At 41.4% G+C, this 20,132-nt stretch overlaps 1 protein-coding gene across 3 annotated transcripts in view; it reads left to right on the top strand.

The window, feature by feature from the left end:
- Window positions 1-214: 214 nt before the first annotated feature.
- The window catches only part of LOC148878533 (uncharacterized), a 102,708-nt gene continuing 82,790 nt past the window's right edge, over window positions 215-20,132 (top strand). The window contains exons 1-2 of one of the 3 annotated variants that reach the window (XM_088956064.1): window positions 215-383; window positions 3,819-4,094. In XM_088956064.1, coding sequence (XP_088812190.1) covers window positions 3,951-4,094 — 144 coding nt within the window. In that variant the 5' untranslated portion in view covers window positions 215-383; window positions 3,819-3,950. Of the gene's footprint in view, window positions 384-3,813; window positions 4,095-20,132 lie in introns of all 3 variants that reach the window. The other 2 variants (XM_088956055.1, XM_088956070.1) reach the window with 2 other exon arrangements.

Raw genomic sequence — 20,132 nt, 5'->3', positions numbered from 1 at the left:
ATTATCTTAGATTCTCACATGCTGATTCACCCTTTTTGATGCTTCGAGATGTCAACGGTCTCCCGCCTTTTGATGGATCTCCTTTCGACAGAATCTAATGTATCAATCAGGTTAGATTCCAATTTGAAGGATAAAACCATGCCACGTTTGACATGAAATGACAGTGGGTCTAGCCGACAAGTACCTACAATTCGCTCACTTACTGACAAATGCTTACTTGAGCCAACGAAGAGGTAAGAGGTTTGTTCTCCCCACCCTCTCTCTTTTAGCGCGCGCTCTCTCTCTCCCTTTCTCAAATTACTTCTGGTTTGTGTTTTCACATTTTCCGGTGAGGTGCGGTCGGAGAATCCATTTTCCGTCAACTTTCAGGCATCTGGCATGTGGTATATGTTTGTTTTCTTCTCTTGCCTCTGTTTATTGCCAATTTGCCACGAGGATAACACCGAAATTTGATCAAGTTCATTTTCCCTGATTGCCTGAAATGCTAGCTCCTGCTGAGATTACTTATGTAGTTTTTATATTTAGTCTATTTTTTTCTTGAATTTTGTTTCGTTGCAGAGTGAGGGAGTTGTGAGAGGGGTGATCCCGATTTTGTTTTTGTTGCCTTTTCTTTTCTTTTCCTGTGCTTTGGTTGATATATAAGGGGCATTATTCGTGGTTGTAAGTAGAGTATGCTGCTGAATTTTTTCAAATTCTTGCCTCGGATATATAAGAAGTGTAATGAGGATTATATTCTTTTTGTACTTCTGTTTATAACAACCAGAAACGTGTTATTGCAAACCTTAGTTATTGCTCGTATATCTGAAACTAGACACCGTATGAGCTTTGTTTCTTCTGGGTTGTGTAGAACTTGCATGTGGAGAGTGATAGGCAATGGAATATTTCCTTTTATATATCTCGTATTTTCTGGATACTCACTACCCAAATATGAAGTTTGAGAACTAGAGGAATCAGCTAAGAAGTTTGTGAATATGAATTCATGTTTTCAGGTAAACGGCATATTTTGTACAACTTAACTAGCTGTAGATGTTTTATACAAAGATAGTAGCTATGCCCATGGAAGGAAGAGACATAGTTCTGTTCTATGTCTTTAGACTCCCTGAAATTAAGTCATGCTAAACACAATTACCATCCCAGATCAATACGTTTGGCTTTTCTCAATGTGAACATTGTAGTCAAAACTTCCCACTAATGAAAAGCATTCAAATTGGTCTGCTTTGGTGATTGAACATAAATGAGATTCATTAGGGTGTATGGGCATTGGAGCTCAAAGGATTTGAATTCAAATTGAAATTTCATGTTGTAGATCATTTTTCATTTTCATCACATATCTTCCTGGTTGGGGTTCATTCTACTTTGGCAGTGGTAGATTTGATTGTCATCAAATGAGGCATTAGGTCTCCACTATGGCTATATCCAAGGATTAGTTCCTATTTCTAAATTATCTCCCTTCATATGGAGGCCACATAACGGTACACTCTCTATTGAAATGCCGTCGAGATAAAGTTTGGTGGGTGTTCATTTGGTTACCCATGTCAGTTGGTAGAGCTTTCAGGGATAAAAGATTCTCTTTAACTTCTCTTATTTTGTGGGTGTGGGGAATCCAGTGAAAGCAGGGATTCTTCCTTCATACCATAAAGCATAGCAGAGGTTCCTCAGCCCCAGCATCCAGGGGCTTATGGTTTCCATTTATTATGCTGTTCAGAGGCTAATAGCACAAAGAGAAATATACTGTGATTATTTGATTGTATGATTGTTGGCCCTACAATGTTGAAATTTTATTGTTAATGATGTTTCAACTTTCATGAATCCTAAGGGCTCCAAATAGAACCATGCTACGGAATCGTTTTCTTACAAAAAGATTATACAAATCTTATGATGCAAATTGATTGATAAAGATTTTTATGATTCAATTCAGGAATCTTACAATTTACCCAATTCATGCCATTTGAATGAAATTGGTTGGGGTCCAATTCTATACCTTTTATATATATATGTGTGTGTGTGTGTGTGTGTGTGTGTGTGTGTGTGTGTGTGTGTCTTTTAATTTTTTCAATGGACCTTTAGTTTAAAGCCCATTAATAAGACTTGTTTGTGTTATAAACCTATTCAAAGACCACCTTCAATTGAACTAGTGTAGGAGTGGTAAGCTTTGTTTTTGCAATTACTTTATAATGGATACAGACTGGAAATTGGGTAAAATGATTTTCCCTACTTGTTACAAATACAAGAGCCATTAACCCATTGATTGTTCTGGCTATTTGGATATGGACCTAATTTTTGGATTCTTTTTTTCCCTGCACAAAGCGGCAGCTCTTAGACTCAAATCTGCATTATCAAGCTTGTCAGCCCTAGGTTTTACCGTTGCACCAAGCAATTACTCCCACAATTTACTACATTTATGTTCTAATTTTGTAATAAATTTCTTTAAAATGAAAACAATCCTACAACTTACCACTCAATTTAATTCAACTTTCTCTATAGTTTATAATATGGTAATGATTTTCAGAGTTACTTTAGCCTCATTATCTTTTGCTGCTAGACCTTTCAAAGGAATTGAAGTTGAGGTCATTAGGAGGGTCACTAAATCAGACTTACTTTAGCCTTTTCTTGTTTCGATCCTCTTCTTCTACTATCTGTTTTCTTTTGGTTAGTGATTGATTTTGTTACTGAAAAATTGCATGGTCTAAATTTCTTTTGATGGTTATTGGAGTATATTGAGTATAGTTTAAATTTATGTGGAAAGAAAGATATTTTCGCAGCACACCTTTGCAAGAACTGGCTTAGTTTTTTGGTTTTGTATGATGTCATTATAGAAAGTTTTGGGCCCACGGACAAAATCCAGCCAAGCAATAGGATGCCTAAAGTTAGGCCTTTTTATTTTATTGGTGCCCATGTTAACCAAATTATTTTTATTTTGCGTTTTAGTTGATGGTAATTTAGATTGGACAATCTTATTCAAAAATTACAACTTAAATGGAACTACTGTAGTAGTCATAATGTATGCTTACAGAGTTACAGCTAAGATGGATTGCTTTGTCCCTGTTGTCGAAATTGATCTTTGAGGCAAACTCATGACTTGTGCATAGCCAGGGTTAGACACATTTGCAGTGATTTTTCATCGTAAGTTTTTTATGAAATGTGATTAATCTAGAAAACTAATGTCATTTTGAATTTTCAAGTGTTGATTAATTATAATGTTCTCTTTGTCACAAATGGTTTGTTGCCCCTTAGCATTAGTTAGAATGAGACAATTTTGGAGAATTTCTACATGTTGAGTAGCAATTAGCTATGGATCCAGTTTTCTTGACTAGTATTATCAATGATACCAACTTATATGCAGTTCAATGTCTGTGTTGCTGTTAGCTTTTATGGTGTGTTGAAGGCTTGAAGCATCTTTTATATCTATGTTCTGTTCCATGGTTATGTTCAGAAACATGCTATATTATTTGTAATAACAAAGCTTTGTTATTTTTAGTGCTGATAAAAATGACTTGTTATTTATAATCATATCAACACGATCTTCTCTGCTTGTTATCATTTTGGTTATTATTGAGCTCCCTATGCATTAATACTCTTAATATTGCATTACATATTGTTTGTGAATCCTTTATTTTGTTTGCCCCACTTTTTTCTTGATTGCATGCAAGCTTTCTAAGTTGGTTTCCTATGGTTTTGACTATAATGTGAAGACTTCATGACTCATCCAATTACATATTTCCTTTTTGAGTGACTTGATTGCTCAACTTGTGTTTGAGTGGCTTCTAATTCTTCTAACTCCAGTTTTATAATTGTGCATGGTTTAAACTAAAGGGTAGACAGTAGCTTTAGCTACTACTCCAAAAGTCTGGAATCAACTTCAAGAAGTGGTTTGCTTGCTTTTCCACTACCACAAGCTACTAGGTGTCAGGAGTGGGACTGGGAAAGTTTAGTGTTGCTTGAAGGCTGAAATGATAAACAATAAAGCAGTTTTAACATACAAACGAAAGCGAACATCATCAAAACCTGGACTTAGTGGTGGAATTCAGTACTCAAGTCAGCATGAAGAATCAAGTAAAAAGTGTTTAGCGGCAAATGAGAAAGGAGATGCAGGGGTGAGAATATAACACTTGCAACATACACATTTGCACAGAGGAATGGATATTATCCCATCATTTGTCATGGATCCACAAGTTAATGGACTTAATTACTTTATTTCAATGCATCTTTTGCAAAATGGTCATGCTTGTGAATTTGTAGTTTATTTTATGGCTGTACAAACTGTCCGAAAGCAGTTGCATGTTAAGGCTGTCCAGTTTAAAATCTACAAAATACTTTTGATTCTATTAATTGGTTTCAACATGATTTACTTCTGGGTTTGCAATGTGATATAAGTTAGTTGAATAAGTTTAGCATGTTATAAGCTATCACTGCTATAAGCTGCAGTTGATCTCTTCCAAGAATAAAGAGCAATTGGGGCTCATAAATGGTGCTTGTGCACATCGTAACCAAACCTAGGCTAGTATTTGTGGATTTTACCTTCTGTTTTGTGGTAATGATATCAAGTGTCTGTCACTTGGAAGAAGTCTTAACTGTTGTGACAAATTGAGTGACTGGTGTCTCCTTTATTATTATTAGAATCTAAGCCGTGTAAATGTAATTGTGCTTTTATTAGATAAAAATTTAAGTAGTATGGTTGAAGTGTTGGTCAGGCATCATTTGACTCACCTAGGCAGCTTCCAGACCTAGTACATTAGCATTTTGACATTTGGAAGTTTTGATGCAAGGGCCAAAGATCCAAAATTGGAGATCTCTTGGATTTTTATGTTTATTTTTGTATTTTTAGACACAAGGGATATTTTGGTCATTTTGACCATTGTATTGTAGGCAACCTATTAGTTCGATTTGTCTAAAGTTGTAATTTAATTGTGTTTAAAATTCCAGTCCCCGGTTATGTAGTTTAGGATAAAAAAAATTGAGGAAAAACTGAATATCAAGTATTGAAGAATAGAGGCTTTGGGGAGAGATGGTGTATGTGGATGAAGGGTTGTATTACCTCTTGTCATTTCTCAATCTTAGTGAATGGAGTAGCTAGGGACTTCTTTCCTGCAATGAGGGGCCTTAGACAGGGAGACCCTTTGTCACCTTTCCTCTTCACCTTAGTAGTGGATGTCCTAAGTGTCTTGATTTCTAGGGCTGATTCAAGAAATCTACTAAAAGGTTGGAGAGTTGGGAGGCAACAAGTAATTGTCACTCACCTATAGTTTGCGGATGATATCATTATCTTTTGTGAAGGGGAAAATGAGGAGATGGATAATTTGAGATTGGTGGTGATGCATTTTGAGAGAGTCTCCAATCTGAAAATCAATTGGAATAAGAGTTGTGTAGCGGGGGTGAATTTATGGGATAGTGAAGTGTAGTTGGTGGCAAGGTCTTTAGGTTGCGAGGTAAGTGGTTGGTCTCTGGTATATTTAGGTCTGCCCATGAGGGGAAATCCTAGAATAGAAAACTTTTGGTACCCAGTTTTAGAAAGATTCACTAAGAAGCTAGTAGGGTGTAAGAGAAATTATATCTCAATAGGGGGTAGAATCACTTTAATCAAGTTCACCCTGGCCAACCTTCCGGTGTATTTTCTGTCTACCTTTAAGCTTCCTGCCAACGTTGCCAATAAGTTAGAAAAGCTCATGAGAGATTTTCTATGGGAACTAGGTGATTCAAAAAAGGACCATTTAGTGATGTGGGAAGTAGTTTCTAGGAAAAAGGAAGTGGAGGGTCTAGGCATTGGCAATATCAGGTTAAGAAGTGTAGCTTTGTTAGGGAAGTGGTTGTGGAGATTTCCTTTGGATCAGGACAGTTTGTGGCACTTGGTTGTGGAAAGTATTCATGGGATGGCAGCTAATGGACGGGATGCTGGCGTCAACCCTAGGGCTTCTCATTTCTCCCCTTGGAAAGCAATTGCTAGAGTCTTGCCTTCGTTTCATCCTTTCATCAGATTTGATGTGTGCTCAGGTAATAAAATTCTATTTTGGGAGGACCTTTGGCTTGGGAACACCCCCCTTAAGGATAGATTCTCGGTAATGTATTCTCTTTCCCTAAATAAAGTCAAAACCATCTCCTCACTTTGTGTTTTTGAGGGGACTTGGGATTTGGGTTTGAGAAGAGGGTTGAGGGATTTAGAATTGGCTTTTGCAGATGTGTTATTCACTGTGTTGAATTCAGTTTTCCTAGATCTTTCCTACCCGGATAGTAGAATTTGGAAAGAGTCCTCTTCAGGGTCTTTCTCTTGTTCATCTTTTTTCAACGCCTTAGTTCAGTCTTCTTTTGTGTCTGTCTCTTTTCCTGCTAAAGAAATTTGGTATTCTCCTGTGCCGCCAAAGGTTAGGGCTTTTTGTTGGGAAGTGGCTCTTCAAAAGATCAATACTATGGATGTACTTCAAAGAAAAAGGCCAAACTGGAGCCTTTCCCTACATGTTTGTTACCTTTGCTTAAGAAATGGTGAGACAAGCGGCTCATCTTTTGATTTCTTGTCCTTTTGCTTATTATTTGTGGAATTGGTTCTTTTCTTTGTTTGATTACATATGGAACCCCCCCTCCCTGCGGGTGTGCTGAACCTTTTTGACTGTAGCTTCTTCTGACAACCAAGGAAAAGGGGCAGGGTAATGTGGAGAATAACAAGAGCATCCATCCTATGGTCAATTTGGGAAAAGAGAAACAATAGGATCTTCCTAGGGCAAGAAAAATCTAAGGAAGCACTTGTGGAGGTTGTCACCATCAAGGTTATGCATTGGCTGAAAGTATATCATCTCTTCAAGGACTTCTCCTCAGTTGACTTAATTAGAAATTGGAGTGCTATAGCTGTATCCTCGCCTTCCTCCCCTGTGGAACAAGAATGTTGGGTACCATCGCCTTAGTTCATGGTGAAGCTAAACTTTGATGGAAGCTCCTTGGGTAATCCAGGTCAGTTGGGAGTTGGGGATGTGTACAGAAATGAGGAAGGAAAAGTTTTGGCCCTTTACTCGGGCCCAATTGGGGTGGGAGATTCATTAAGGGCAGAAGTAATGGCCTTACTTCAAGGTTTAAAATTGGTGAAACAATGGGGAATGCAGCAATTAGAAGTGGAAGGAGACTCTAAGCTGGTAATAGGGTGGATGCAAGCTGGAAGCCTGGGAGTGTGATCTCTTAGACAGCCTCTAAGAGAGATTATTAGCTTAGCAAGAGAGATTGGGGAGCATTTTAAATGGGTAAGAAGGTCAGAAAATGGAATGGTTGATGTGAGAATTTGAGAGAAAAAAATGAATTGATTGTATTGTCTTGGAAGGAGCATATACACAGCTTTATATAGAATTACAGAGCTAACTTACAGGGTGATAAAATAGGAAACTAACTTTTCCTAAAAAGCTAATTTCTATATTAGTGGGATTCTCCAATTAATATCTCATGATTCTAGGAAACTAACTTATGTATGTTTCCTAAACTGATGGACCTAAAATTATGGAGAATCAATTAGAGAGTCAATCTTCTACTTTCCAACACTCCCCCTCAAGCTGGTGAATATGCATCTTTCATTCCCAGCTTGGAGATAAATCCTTAGAATGCCACACTACAAAACCCTTTTGTCAGCACATCTGCCAGTTGACCATTCGTTGAGACGTATGGAGTGCAAATTAATCCGCTATCCAACTTTTCCTTTATGAAATGCCTATCTATCTCAATGTGCTTTGTCCTGTCATGTTGGACGGGATTGTGAGCAATGTTAGTAGCTGACTTGTTGTCACAGAATAATCTCATTGGACCTTCCTATCTGATCTTTAGGTCTTCCAAAATTATCTTGAGCCATAGGAGTTCATATACTCCTTGAGCCATTGCCCTGAATTCTGCCTTCGCACTTGATCTAGCTACCACATTCTGCTTCTTACTCATCCATGTCACAAGATTTCCTCCAAGGGACGTACAGTAACCTGTGGTGGACCGCCTATCCATGGGAGAGCCTGCATAATCTGCATCGGTGTATGCCTCTAGGGCTAATCCAGTATTTCTTTTAAACAAGATTCCTTTGCTAGGATTAGCCTTTAGGTAATGTAGTATCTTATAGACCGCCTGTAGGTGAACCTCTTTCGGGTTGTGCATAAACTGGCTAACCACGTCACGACATATGTTATGTCTGGCCTCGTGTGGGCAAGATATATAAGTTTTCCTACTAATCTTTGGTACATTTCCCTACTCACGACTGGATCTTCATTTGCTTCTCCCAATTTGTGATTTGGCTCAATCGATGTGGAGGATGGTTTGCATGCTAACTTTCCTGTCTCTCTTAAAAGATCTGTTACATATTTCTGTTGTGTGATAAAGATGCCTTCTATGGAATGAGCTACTTCAATCCCTAGAAAATACTTCAATCTCCCAAGTTCTTTTATTTCAAATTCTCTGACTAGGCATCTTCTCAAGGCTTCCTTCTCCTTTTCATCATTTCCTGTCACAATTATGTCATTGACGTATACCAGAAGAGCCGTGACTCCCCCTGCATCCGAATGCTTTATAAAGAGTGTATGATCTCCCTGACTTTGTGTGTATCCGATGGCAAACATAACTTTAGTAAATCTTCCAAACCACGCCCTAGGTGATTGCTTGAGACCATATAGTGCTTTCTTCAACCTGCAAACTTTATTTCCTTTTAGATTTCCTTTGAAGCCCAAAGGAATATCCATGTATATCTCCTCCTCTAAATTACTGTGAAGAAAAACATTCTTTACATTAAATTGCTCCAAGTACCAGTCGAAGTTAGCTGCTAGTGACAACAAAATTCTTACCGTATTCATCTTAGCCACTGGAGTGAATGTCTCCTGATAGTATTGGAAGGGTAGCCCGCCATTAAGTTGTCACCCGCGTGACCTTTCAAGTTGTGGAAGGGACAGTATTGGAAGGGCCCACGTGACAACTTAAAAGGTCACGTGGGCGGGTCGGGTGGGTGGAACACCGAAAGGGGGATCCGTTTGAAGGACCCACGTGATAAAATAACACGTGGGTCGGGGCAAAGGGGTTTCTCTTGGGGTGCTGATAGACAATGTTAATAGTCTATCATCGTCCCAAGTCGCGAGAAAGGGGGGGCTTGTGCGTAGCGGCGGAAGTTGGAGAAAAAACCGGAGTTGCAGTGGGTTTCCCGACGAAGTTTGGAGGAGCATAGCCCACTGTGACGCTCCTCAGAAAGGTCGAATCCAAGATTCACTAGGGAAAGAACTGATGAGAGGGAAGAGAAGGATGAAGGCTGGGCGCAATGCAATGAAGGAGATGAAGAAGCGGAGGACCCTTCTGCTGATGGTACTAGCGTGGGCAGTGTAAACAACGAAGGTAGTTGTGCTGGAGGTGACTTGGATGGGTGAAATATTGTAAGCTTATTTCAGGGTGTGGATTGCAATTAGGTCAACTCATTCCCAAGGTTACAGAGTGTGCAAAGATTATCAGAAGGGGTAAACCGGGAGAACAGGAAGCAGAGCAAGAACACACCATCTAGGGGTAAACCAGGGGTAGAGTGGAAAGATCACCAGGTTAACCAAAGGACAGAAGTACTTCCCAACCAACTAAGGGGGACAAATGTTTACCAACCTTTGGAACAAGAAAGGGAGGCCGGGAGCAGTCCTTTTCTAGCTTGTTCATCAATCCCAAGTAACCAAGTGAATTCGGTTTGTGCTACTAATGTGTCTCTTATGTCTTTGGTTCCAGATTCCATTTCTGTTCCATGTCCTGTAGCCCATGAATATGCAGCCGTGCTAGAAGGCGGGCTCTCCGAGGAGGGGGAGAGGGGAAGGAAGGAAATTGGGAAGGTGCGGGAAGGAAGGTTTAGGAGTGAAAAAGTGTGGGAAATCATTGAAAAAGTGTTTAAGGAAGTGGAAGGAAAGTTGATTTGGAGGAGTGAAGGGGAGGAAGGAAGAGGGGAGGGGTTAGTGGAGAGGAGGGAAAGGATTGAGGGTAGAGATGGAGGGAAAGGAATAGGGAAGGAGGGAGATATCAGGAGAGGGAGGATGGATGGAGTGGAAAGAACAGAGGTGGGACCAGGGGAGAGGAAGAACAGGCAGATGGGCAGAGTTGGAGGGGTTTCTGTAGGAAGGGTAGGGGTGGAGGACTCGGTGAGAGAAGACATGATAGCAGAATTTGTAGAGAAGTTGGGCTGTAGGTTGAAAGATTTGAATGTGTTGAAAGAAAGATTACAGAAGAGGAAGAAGGAGATCAGAACAAAGAAGAGGAGATTGAGTGAAGTAGAGAGATTGAAGCGAGATGTAGAAGGAGACAAGAAGCTCGGGGTAAAAGGAGATAGGAGGAAAGGGGGAAAGTAGTGGAAGGTGGCAAGGGGTTTAAAAAAGAAGTGGAATGAAGATTCTTAGTTGGAATGTGAGGGGAACTGGGAGTGCAAGGAAGAGAGCGACAATAAAAGAGGTAATAAAACGGTTTGACCCAGACATTGTGCTGTTGCAAGAGTCTAAGAGAATGGAGTTTAATAGCAATTGGGCACGGAGTGTTTGGAAAGCCAGGGGGATTAGCTGGGTGGCTGCTCCCTCTTGGGGTGCATCCGGGGGGATTGTAACAGTGTGGAAGAGGGATGTGATTGAAGGCCTGGAGGAGTTGATCGGAAAGTACTCGGTTTACGTGAAGTTTAAGCAGCATGAGGGTGGTTTTACGTGGGTGCTCACAAATGTTTACAGACCGAATGACTACAAAAAGAGAAAGGAGTTGTGGGAGGAATTGGCTGATGTTAGAGGGTTGTGGGATGGGCCCTGGTGCTTGGGTGGGGACTTCAATGTGATTAGATTCTCGGAGGAATCCAATAAGATTAACCAGAGGGTGACAAAAAACATGAGGAAGTTTAACAGCTTTGTGGATGACTTTGAGCTTAAAGAGATCCCCCTAGCCCATAAGACATTTACTTGGTCAAATCTCCAATCTAGACCCATTTGCTCTAAATTGGATAGATTCCTATTCTCTCTGGATTGGGAAGATCAGTGGGGAACCTTGGCTTCTAGAGCTCTTCCAAGGGTGACCTCCGATCGCTAGCCGATAGTGTTATGTAAGGAGAAAAGAAGGCATGGAGGTCCTACCCCCTTTAGATTTGAAAATATGTGGTTACTCCATCCAGGGTTTACTAACAAAGTGAGGGAGTGGTGGTATGAGTGTAATCCATTTGTGGAATGGGAGGGGATGAAATTCCACAAGAAACTTCAATTTTTGAAAGCAAAAATCAAGGGGTGGAAGGTGGATTTTGGGAGGATAGAAGAAAGAAAGGGAGATATGTTGGATAAGATTGAAAGCCTTGACTCTAAAGAAGAAAGGGGAGAATTTGGAGAGGAAGACAATAAGCTCAGGATAGATTTGAGAAGACAATTAGAGGATTGTCTGCACAAGGAGGAAATTAGCTGCAGGCAAAAATCTCGGTGTAAATGGGTGCAAGAGGGGGACAAAAACACTAGGTTTTTCCACTCTCTAGCAGATGGCAGGAGAAGGAAGAACCTGATCTCCAAGTTGGTAGTAGATGGAGTTGAGTTAGTACATAAGAGGAGATTGCCGGGGCCTGTGTGGAGCACTTCAAATCTATTCTAAGAAGGCCTGTGTGTAGAAGGGTGTGGGTAGAAGGATTGGATTGGCCAGATGTAGGGGTGGAGAACAGGAGAAGGTTGGAAAGAAGCTTTAGTTTAGAAGAGATCAAGGAGGCTGTATTTTCTATGGATAGAACAAAAGCTCTAGGGCCGGATGGGTTCACAATGGCTTTTTATCAAGATTGTTGGGATATTTTGAAAGATGATCTTTTGCGGGTGTTTGAGGAGTTTTTCAGGAGAGGAATTATCAATTCGGGTGTGAATTCTACATTTATAGCCTTAATTCCAAAAAAGAAAGATGCTTCCCACCCGAAGGATTTTAGGCCAAATAGCTTGGTTAATAGCTTGTATAAGATCGTTTCAAAAGTGTTGTCTTTGAGGCTGAAGAAGGTTTTGCCAGATATCATTGCACACTATCAAGGAGCTTTTGTGAATGGAAGACAGATTACTGATCAGATTTTAATTGCTAATGAGAGTGTGGAGAACTTTAAGAGGGATAAGAAGAAGGGAGTGGTCTGTAAGTTGGACTTGGAAAATGCTTATGACTTGGTGGACTGGGACTTCTTGAGGAAAGTTTTGACTAAATTTGGGTTTGGGGCTAGATGTTGTAAGTGGATCATGGGTTGTGTCCAGAATTGTCATTACTCAGTGCTAGTGAATGGGACAATGGTAGATTTCTTTCCAGCCAGTAGGGGTATAAGACAAGGAGACCCCCTTTCTCATTTCTTGTTTATTCTAATTGCGGAGGTTTTGGGGAAACTGATTCACAGAGCAGATTCTAGGGGGCTCATTAGAGGTTGGGGAGTTGGGAGGATGGAAACCCCCCTTACTCACTTGCAGTTTGTTGACGAGACAATTCTGTTTTGTGAAGGCGTTAATGTGAGTTTTATCAGGAATTTGAAGTCTGTGATACAACTGTTTGAGCAAGTGTCCAATTTGAAGGTTAACCTTGGGAAAAGATGTGTTGTGGGGGTGAATTTGGAGGTGGGAGAGATCAGGGAGAGTGCTGAAGTGCTGGGGTGTGAGGTCTCGGGGTGGCCTTTGAACTACTTATGGTTGCTTTTAGGTGATAATCCCATGAGAGAGTTTTTGGAACCCGGTGGTGGAAATGTTTGAAAAAAGATTGGTTTAATGGAAAAAGAATTGTCTCTCTCTTGGTGGGAGAATTACATTTATTAAGGCCACACTTGCTAAATTGCCTTTTTTTCCTGTTGGTGTTTAAAATCCCAGTGAAGGTTGCTAATAGATTGGAGAAGATAATGAGAGATTTCCTGTGGGAACCGGGAGAGGAAAAGAGGGATCATAGAGTTAGATGGGAGATAGTTTGTAAGAGTAAGACCTGTGGTGGTTTGGGGCTTGGGATTATTAGGAGAAGGAATACGACTCTGTTGGGAAAGTGGTTGTGGAGATTCCTTTTGAAGAAGGAGAAGTTATGGGCTAGAATAGTGGCAAGCATACATGGGCTGGAGCATAATGGATGGGACACTGGAATCAGAGTTGGGACCACAAGCAATTCTCCTTGGAAAGCCATTCATGACCTGTTACCAGTTTTCTCCCCTAATATCAGGTATGATTTGAATTCTGGTAACTCCATAAATTATTAGGAACAAACCTGGGTGGGGAGTGCCCTTCTAAAGGATTAGTTTCCTTCTTTGTATGCTCTTTCTGATTTGAAAAATGAGCCAATCTCGTTTTTCACCACCCCATCCTCTTCCACTTCTGGGACTGGGTGGAACTTGGGTCTAAGAAGGGATTTGAGGGATTCAGACTTTGACAATATTTTGAGCCTTTTAGCATTTCTTGATAACGTTGTCTTAGACCCCACTAGGGCGGATTCTAGAATTTGGACACCTACCCCCAACGACATCTTTTCTTGTGCTTTTTTCTTCAAAGTCTTAAGTCTGTCCACCAGTCCTACCTCCCCCCCTTTTTCTGTTGATGAGGTTTGGTGCAGAGCAATACCTCCTAGGGTTGGTAGTTTTTGTTGGGAAGCCTATCTGGAAAGAATCAACACTGGTGATCTACTTCAAAAGAAGAGATCCAATACTTGTTTGTCACCTCAATGGTGTGTTCTTTGTAAAGCGGATGGGGAGACTGGTTTTCACTTACTGTTGTCTTGCCATTTTGCGAGGTCAGTTTGGGAATGGGCTTTGTCCCTATTTGGATGTAGACGGAATCCCCCATCAGACTTGCAGGGCCTTTTTTCCCCTTCTTTTCTCAGGTAGCAGATAAAAAGGGGAAGGACAATGTGGAGAGGATTAAGGGCTGCAATATGTTGGACACTTTGGGAAGAAAGAAATTCCAGGATATTCTTAGAAGCTTAGAGAGGAGCAACAGATCTGGGGGCTTTCATTCATATTAGGGCGGTACAGTGGCTGAAATCTTTGGAGCTTTTCCCAGATTACACTGTGGATGACATGTTGAGGAAGTGGGGTGAAATTGCAAGTTGCACACAACCCAAGTCAGTTATGAGTGTGGCTTGGACCCCTCCACCTGGTGGATTCGTGAAACTAAACTTTGATGGGTGTAGTAGGGGAAATCATCCGGGACAATCGGGGATTGGGGGTGTTTTTAGGGATGAAAATGGGGTTATTTCTGCCATGTTCTTAGGCCCAATTGGAGTGGGTGACTCCCATAGAGCTGAGATCTTTGCAGTTATGGAAGGAGTCCAGAAAGCTAAAGAGTTGAACATCAGGAAACTCTTCATTGAAGGGGATTCAGAGGTGGTGATAGGGTGGCTGATTAAAGATCACAATGGCTTATGGAAGTACAATAATGAGAGGGGGAAATTCAAGTGGCTGGTGCGGGAGATGGAAGTTAAGATACGTTGGGTTAAGAGATTGGCTAACTTCCTAGTTGATGGTTTAACTAAACAAGGGGCAGAAAGGGACTCACTGTTTTGGGCTAAGCTGTAACTATAGTGTGTTTTCTTTCTTTCTTTTTGTCCTTTTTCTTGAGGTTCTTTGTTGCTCTTGGAAGATAAGCGTGTTTGTCTTCCTATGGTAAATATTCTATTGATGAGTTAATGAAAGTGTTATTGATCAAAAAAGAAAAAAAGATATGATGCGGTAGGGATTGCTTGAGACCAATAGTGCTTGGGAACCTTGTGCTGAAATAGTAAAGCTTGAGCTGTCTCCAATAAGTGTCTATTTTTGCGCTCAACAACCCCATTCTTTTGAGGGGTATTTGCACAAGATGATTGGCGTAGCATTCCTGCATCCTCCATGAGCAGGTTCAAGGAACTTTCAAAATATTCAGCAGCTTTGTCTGAACGGAATTGTTTAATCTTCTTATCGAATTGAGTTCCAATCATTTTACAAAATGCCATGGTTATCCGTGACACTTCATCACGCCCTTTTAACAAGTAGATCCATGTGCATCATGAATAGTGATCAATAAAGCTGATAAAGTAACAGGAGCCATCTACAGAAACAAGAGGTGAAGGGCCCCAAACATCAGAATGGACCAAATCAAAAGGAGCTTGAATTCCATTATTAGAAATTGGATAAAGAGTTCCACATTGTTTTGACAACTGACACACTTCACAAACTAAACTTTGACTCGAAACACACTTGAATAATTCAGGAAACAACCCTTGCAATGGCGAAAAAGGTAAATGACCTAGCCTAGCATGCCACAAGTGTAACCTAGCTATTGACTCCTCATTATTCTGACTACTGACAACAGATGATTGTATGGCCGAACTGATGCCTGCATCAAAATTGTTCTCTTCGTCAGTCTGTCCTGAAAGACACAATGAGTAGGAAAGAAAGTTATACTACAGTTTAAATTCTTGGTAAGCTTTGAAACAGATAGGAGGTTGGAAGTAAGATTGGGAACATGTAGAACATATTTAAGAGAGAGGTCCTTGCTTAGATTAAACCCCCCTTGCATCTCTTTCCTCCTAACCTCTTCATTCCTTACTAGATAGTAGACATGGTGTAAATCTGACATTTCATCCCTTCCCAAAATTTGAGACCTTATGCTCTCATACATTGGGTCTAAGCCAGCCAAGAACTTAAAGGCTCTACCTTCTTCAATTTGTTTATCATGCCTCTCCTTGTCTCTTATATTCTCCCAACCAAGAATAAGATGATGATCAAATTCTTCCCATAGTCCTAGGGTTGCAAAATAAGTTGCAACTGTCATATCTGCTTGTCTCAATGCAGCAATGTCTTGGTTTAGCCTATAGATTCTTGCATTGTTCTTTCTCTGTTCATAAATTTTAGACACTTTCTCCCAAATCTTAGTAGCAGTTGGAAAGTGTTGAACAGTCCTGGTCACTCTTGGAGTCATCGAAGCAAGCAACCAGGACATAATAGTAGCATTTTCCTTACGCCATATTGTGTACTTCACACCACCCTCTTTAGGTTCCTGCTTCTATCCATCTAAATAACCCGTAAGTTCTCGGGAAGTAATGAAGAGCATGGCTGAAACAGACCATTCTCTGAAGTTATATTCGTCCAACAATACACTGGTGATCTGCAAGCTGTGCAGATTTGGGTTTTCCAGATTAGAAGACCTCCCACCAGCTCTATTATCCTTAGAAGACACTTCTCCTGATGTTGAAAACATCTTCTTCCTCTTATAGTGATCACAATTGAAATCTCATTACAAAGAACATGATTTCAGACTTACCGAACAATCCACCCCTGTACTGTACTGTACCGAACACCTCTGTAATAGTTCTGAAACCAAGAACAATCCACCCCTGTACTGCACTGAACACCTCTGGGCTGGGCTTTGACTTCTGTTTTCATAGCTGTAGCCGAGGGCAATACCTCTTTGGCACCTCTGGTGGTCGAACCTAGATTGTGACCACCCTTACGATCTGTACTTGGACTGTCTAACTCAGTCCTTCCACCTAGATCTGTTCCACACAGATCTCTCTTAGCAGCCGAATGGCTACTACTTGCTACAGGATTTCTAGTAGGGCATCATCTTCTGGAACAAACTCCCCTTGGGCCCTACAACCAAGAGAAACCCTGGATACAGACCTTGCTGTGTTCTACGGTCAGCCCTAGGGTTTCTTCACAGTGGTCGAGATAGGAGAGAGCAAAAAGAAGGAATAGAGAAGTTGAGAAAAGAGGCGGATAAGAAGAAGGGAGATCTGAGAATGACGGCTTAGTCACTTCAGCCGGCCCTAGAATCTTATATAAGTATTCACAATGTAATGTTACAAGAAAGGACTAGAATGCCCCTGATTAGTGATGTTACAAAAAGAATAAAACAAGTTTAGGCCCAATAACTAAGGCCCATAATAAGCTCAAGAACTTAAAACATAAATAAGACTAACATAAACACTAAACCCATTGAACCAACAGATATATCCGCCCACACTTGTGTAGGAATTGGGAGTGGTTGTAGCAGACCTGCTGGACACTGGGTATCAGCCTTATTTTTCTGGTAAATGACGCGTACGGCTATGAATTTTTGGACCGAATTCCGCATGGCTTTCCAATGGAATTGAGTGGCTAATCTTTTGTAAGTGCGCAAAATCCCCGAGTGTCCTACTGGTGATGAGTGGAACACTTCAAGCAGCTGATATGGGTTGAGTCCTGTGGTATCACCATTCGACGTTTATACAACAAGTTATTCTCCACTGTGTACCCTGGGTGGCTAGTAGGGTCCTCTTGGACCTGTGAACGCATCTTGCGCAATTGTGGGTATCTTTCAGCTTCTTCTCTAAACTGAATCATGATGGAACATGTTGGGCCTGTGAGAAGTAATGGAAATCGTTGTGGTTGGCGTGACAACGCATCTGCCACCTTGTTAGTGTGCCCTGCCTTGTATTCAATGACATAATCGTAGCCGAGTAATTTGGCTATCCGTCGCTGCTGTTTATGGGATAATACGGACTGCTCCAACAAAAATTTCAGACTATGGTGGTTAGTTCATATGATGAACCTCCTCCCTAGAAGGTAGGGTCGCCACCGCTGAACTACAAGAACAATTGCTATCAGTTCTCGTTCATATACTGACTTGACTCATTTTTGTGCTGTCAATGCTTTGCTGAAAAACGCTAGTGGCCTTCCTTCTTGCGTGAGAACCGCACCTACTCCTTGGCTTGACACATCACATTCGATGATGAAGTCCTTTGCGAAATCTGGAAGTGTGAGCATCGGTGGAGATGAGGCAGTTGTTTTGAGTGTCTCGAAGGCCTATTGGGCCTCCCTAGTCCAGCAGAACCCATTCTTCTTAAGTAAACTTGTCAAGGGGGCAGCAATCAGTCCATACCCTCTGATGAATCGCCGGTAGTACCTTGTTAGACCCAAGAAGCCCTGTAACTCCTTAACACTTTGAGGTCGGGGCCAATTTATCATGCTTGAGATCTTTTCTGGGTCTGCTGCTACAATGCCGTTTTTGACAACGTGCCCTAAGTAGTGTACTTGAGTCTGTCCGATTGCGCACTTTGACTCCTTTGCAAAGATATGAGTCCTTAGTAGTTCCAAGGTGATTTGTAGATGTACTATGTGTTTGTCCCATGTAGCGCTATATACAAGTATATCATAAAAAAAAATCTAGTATAAATTTGCGCAAATGGGGTCGAAATATGCCATTCATAAGTGCTTGGAACGTAGCTGGCGCATTGGTCAACCCAAACGACATGACCAAAAACTCATAATGCCTTTCGTGTGTACAAAAGGCAGGTCTTGTGGATGTCACCCTCATGGACCCGATTTTGATGATATCCCAATCTCAGGTCTAGTTTAGAGAATATTGTGGCCCGGCCGAGTTCATCTAGTAGTTCATCGATTACGGGTATGGGGAATCGATCCTTCACAGTAATGTTGTTTAGGGCCCTATAGTCTATACAAAACCGCCATGTCCTATCCTTCTTTTTCACAAGTAATATCGGTGAGGAGAATGGGCTATGGCTGGGTTGTATAATTTTTCTATCAAGCATATCTTGCACTTGTCTCTCAATCTCTAGTTTCTGAATATAGGGGTAACGATAGGGCCTTACATTTGTGGGTGCCGTTCTGGGCAACAATGGAATGCAATAATCATGGGCACGTTTCGGTGGTAGTTCCTTAGGCTCTCGGAAGATCACTGAAGACTTCTGAAGTAACTGTTGTAGTTGTATGTGGGCTTCTTCGGATTTGTTGGAGTTACTTCCTTGGGCTAGAATTGGCCCATTCCAGTGGGAGTCTATCTGCATTAAAATGATTGTGCTGGGTCTGCTGCCTATTTTCTTAGGGTGGCGGGACTAATGGGTCCTGGATCCTTGGACATCTGTCCCTGAATATGCACCTGTGAGTTGCCCACTTGAAAGTCCATTGTAAGACGAGCCCAGTCACATATCACCGGCCCTACTTGCCTTAACCATTGGACTCCGAGAACTACATCTGCTCCATTGGTTTCCAGGGGATGTAGGTCTACCTCGAACACGTGTCCTTGTATCTTTAGTTTTAATCCTGTGCATGTACTGTCGCACATCAAATTGCTCCCATTAGCTACGTGCACTCGGAACGCTGTACATGGTTGGACCGGAATCCCTAGTTGTTTGACCAATGTTTGGGTAATGAAATTAGTAGTCGATCAAGACTACAATAAGCCTTGAATCAAAAAGAAAAAAAGTTTTGATGGAGAAAAGAAGAAGAAAGAAGGAGAAAAGGATAAGAGAAGTACACAAGGGTTTTATAAAGGAGAGAGAGGGGCTGAATTAATGAATTTGCTGCCCCACTCTTAATATTTATAAGTTTACTAACTGTAGAAAAAAGGCAGAATTGCCCTTAATGCTTACATGGCAAATAAACTAATATAATAAGTTGAAATAACAAGCTGTCTGAAATAACTACCAACTACCAGTGACATAACTAACAAAGAGTACATGTTGTGCTGTCATACGAACACAGTGGGGACCACAGCCGTGGGGCCCACATCAGTGTTCTCTACAAAATTGAGAGTGCTGTCACTGTCTATAAGAACCGCTACATGGCGCCCTTGTACCAGTCCGGTTACTCTCATAGTTTGAGAGGAGGCAAGACCGGTCAAGGTTTGCAGGGATACTTCTGGATATTCTTTTGTCCATTGCCTCCATTCTTGGTTGTTCACTAGCTTGTCAATGTTTGCTGATTCCCCGACGTTTTCGGTTTTGGGCTGAAGGAAGAATACTTGTGGGATCTTACAGTGATGGCTCGGTCCAAATTTGTCTTCACATGCATAACAAAGGCCCTTTTCTCGTCGGGCTTGCATCTCAGCCTAGGTTAACCTCTTGGCTGAGCCGGGGCCTGAACCAGAGTTGGCTTCCTTGCTTGTGATTCCTACTCCTGGTCTGGATTCCAGTTTACCCAAGGTTTCCGGTTTTGGATTTGGTATACCTGGTCTGATCGCAGCTCCTAGGGGTCGATTAATCCTTCTTGCCCGATTCAGTTTGTCTTCATGGAGTCGAGCTAAGGTTGTTGCGTCAAGAACGGTGGTGAGTTGCATGGCTTTAACCTCCAGTCGCAGTTCTTCCATGAGTCCACCAACAAAACTGTCGACCAGTGCGTTTTTTGACCACCCTTGAACGCACACAGCTAACCATTCGAACACCATCTGATAATCTCGAACGGAGCCGGCCTGTTG

The sequence above is a fragment of the Nelumbo lutea genome, chromosome 1 (assembly GCF_056320005.1).
Source record: "Nelumbo lutea isolate HS-2025 chromosome 1, American lotus-T2T, whole genome shotgun sequence".
NCBI classification, from domain to species: Eukaryota; Viridiplantae; Streptophyta; class Magnoliopsida; order Proteales; family Nelumbonaceae; genus Nelumbo; species Nelumbo lutea.
This window is presented reverse-complemented; position numbering and strand designations above follow the sequence as displayed.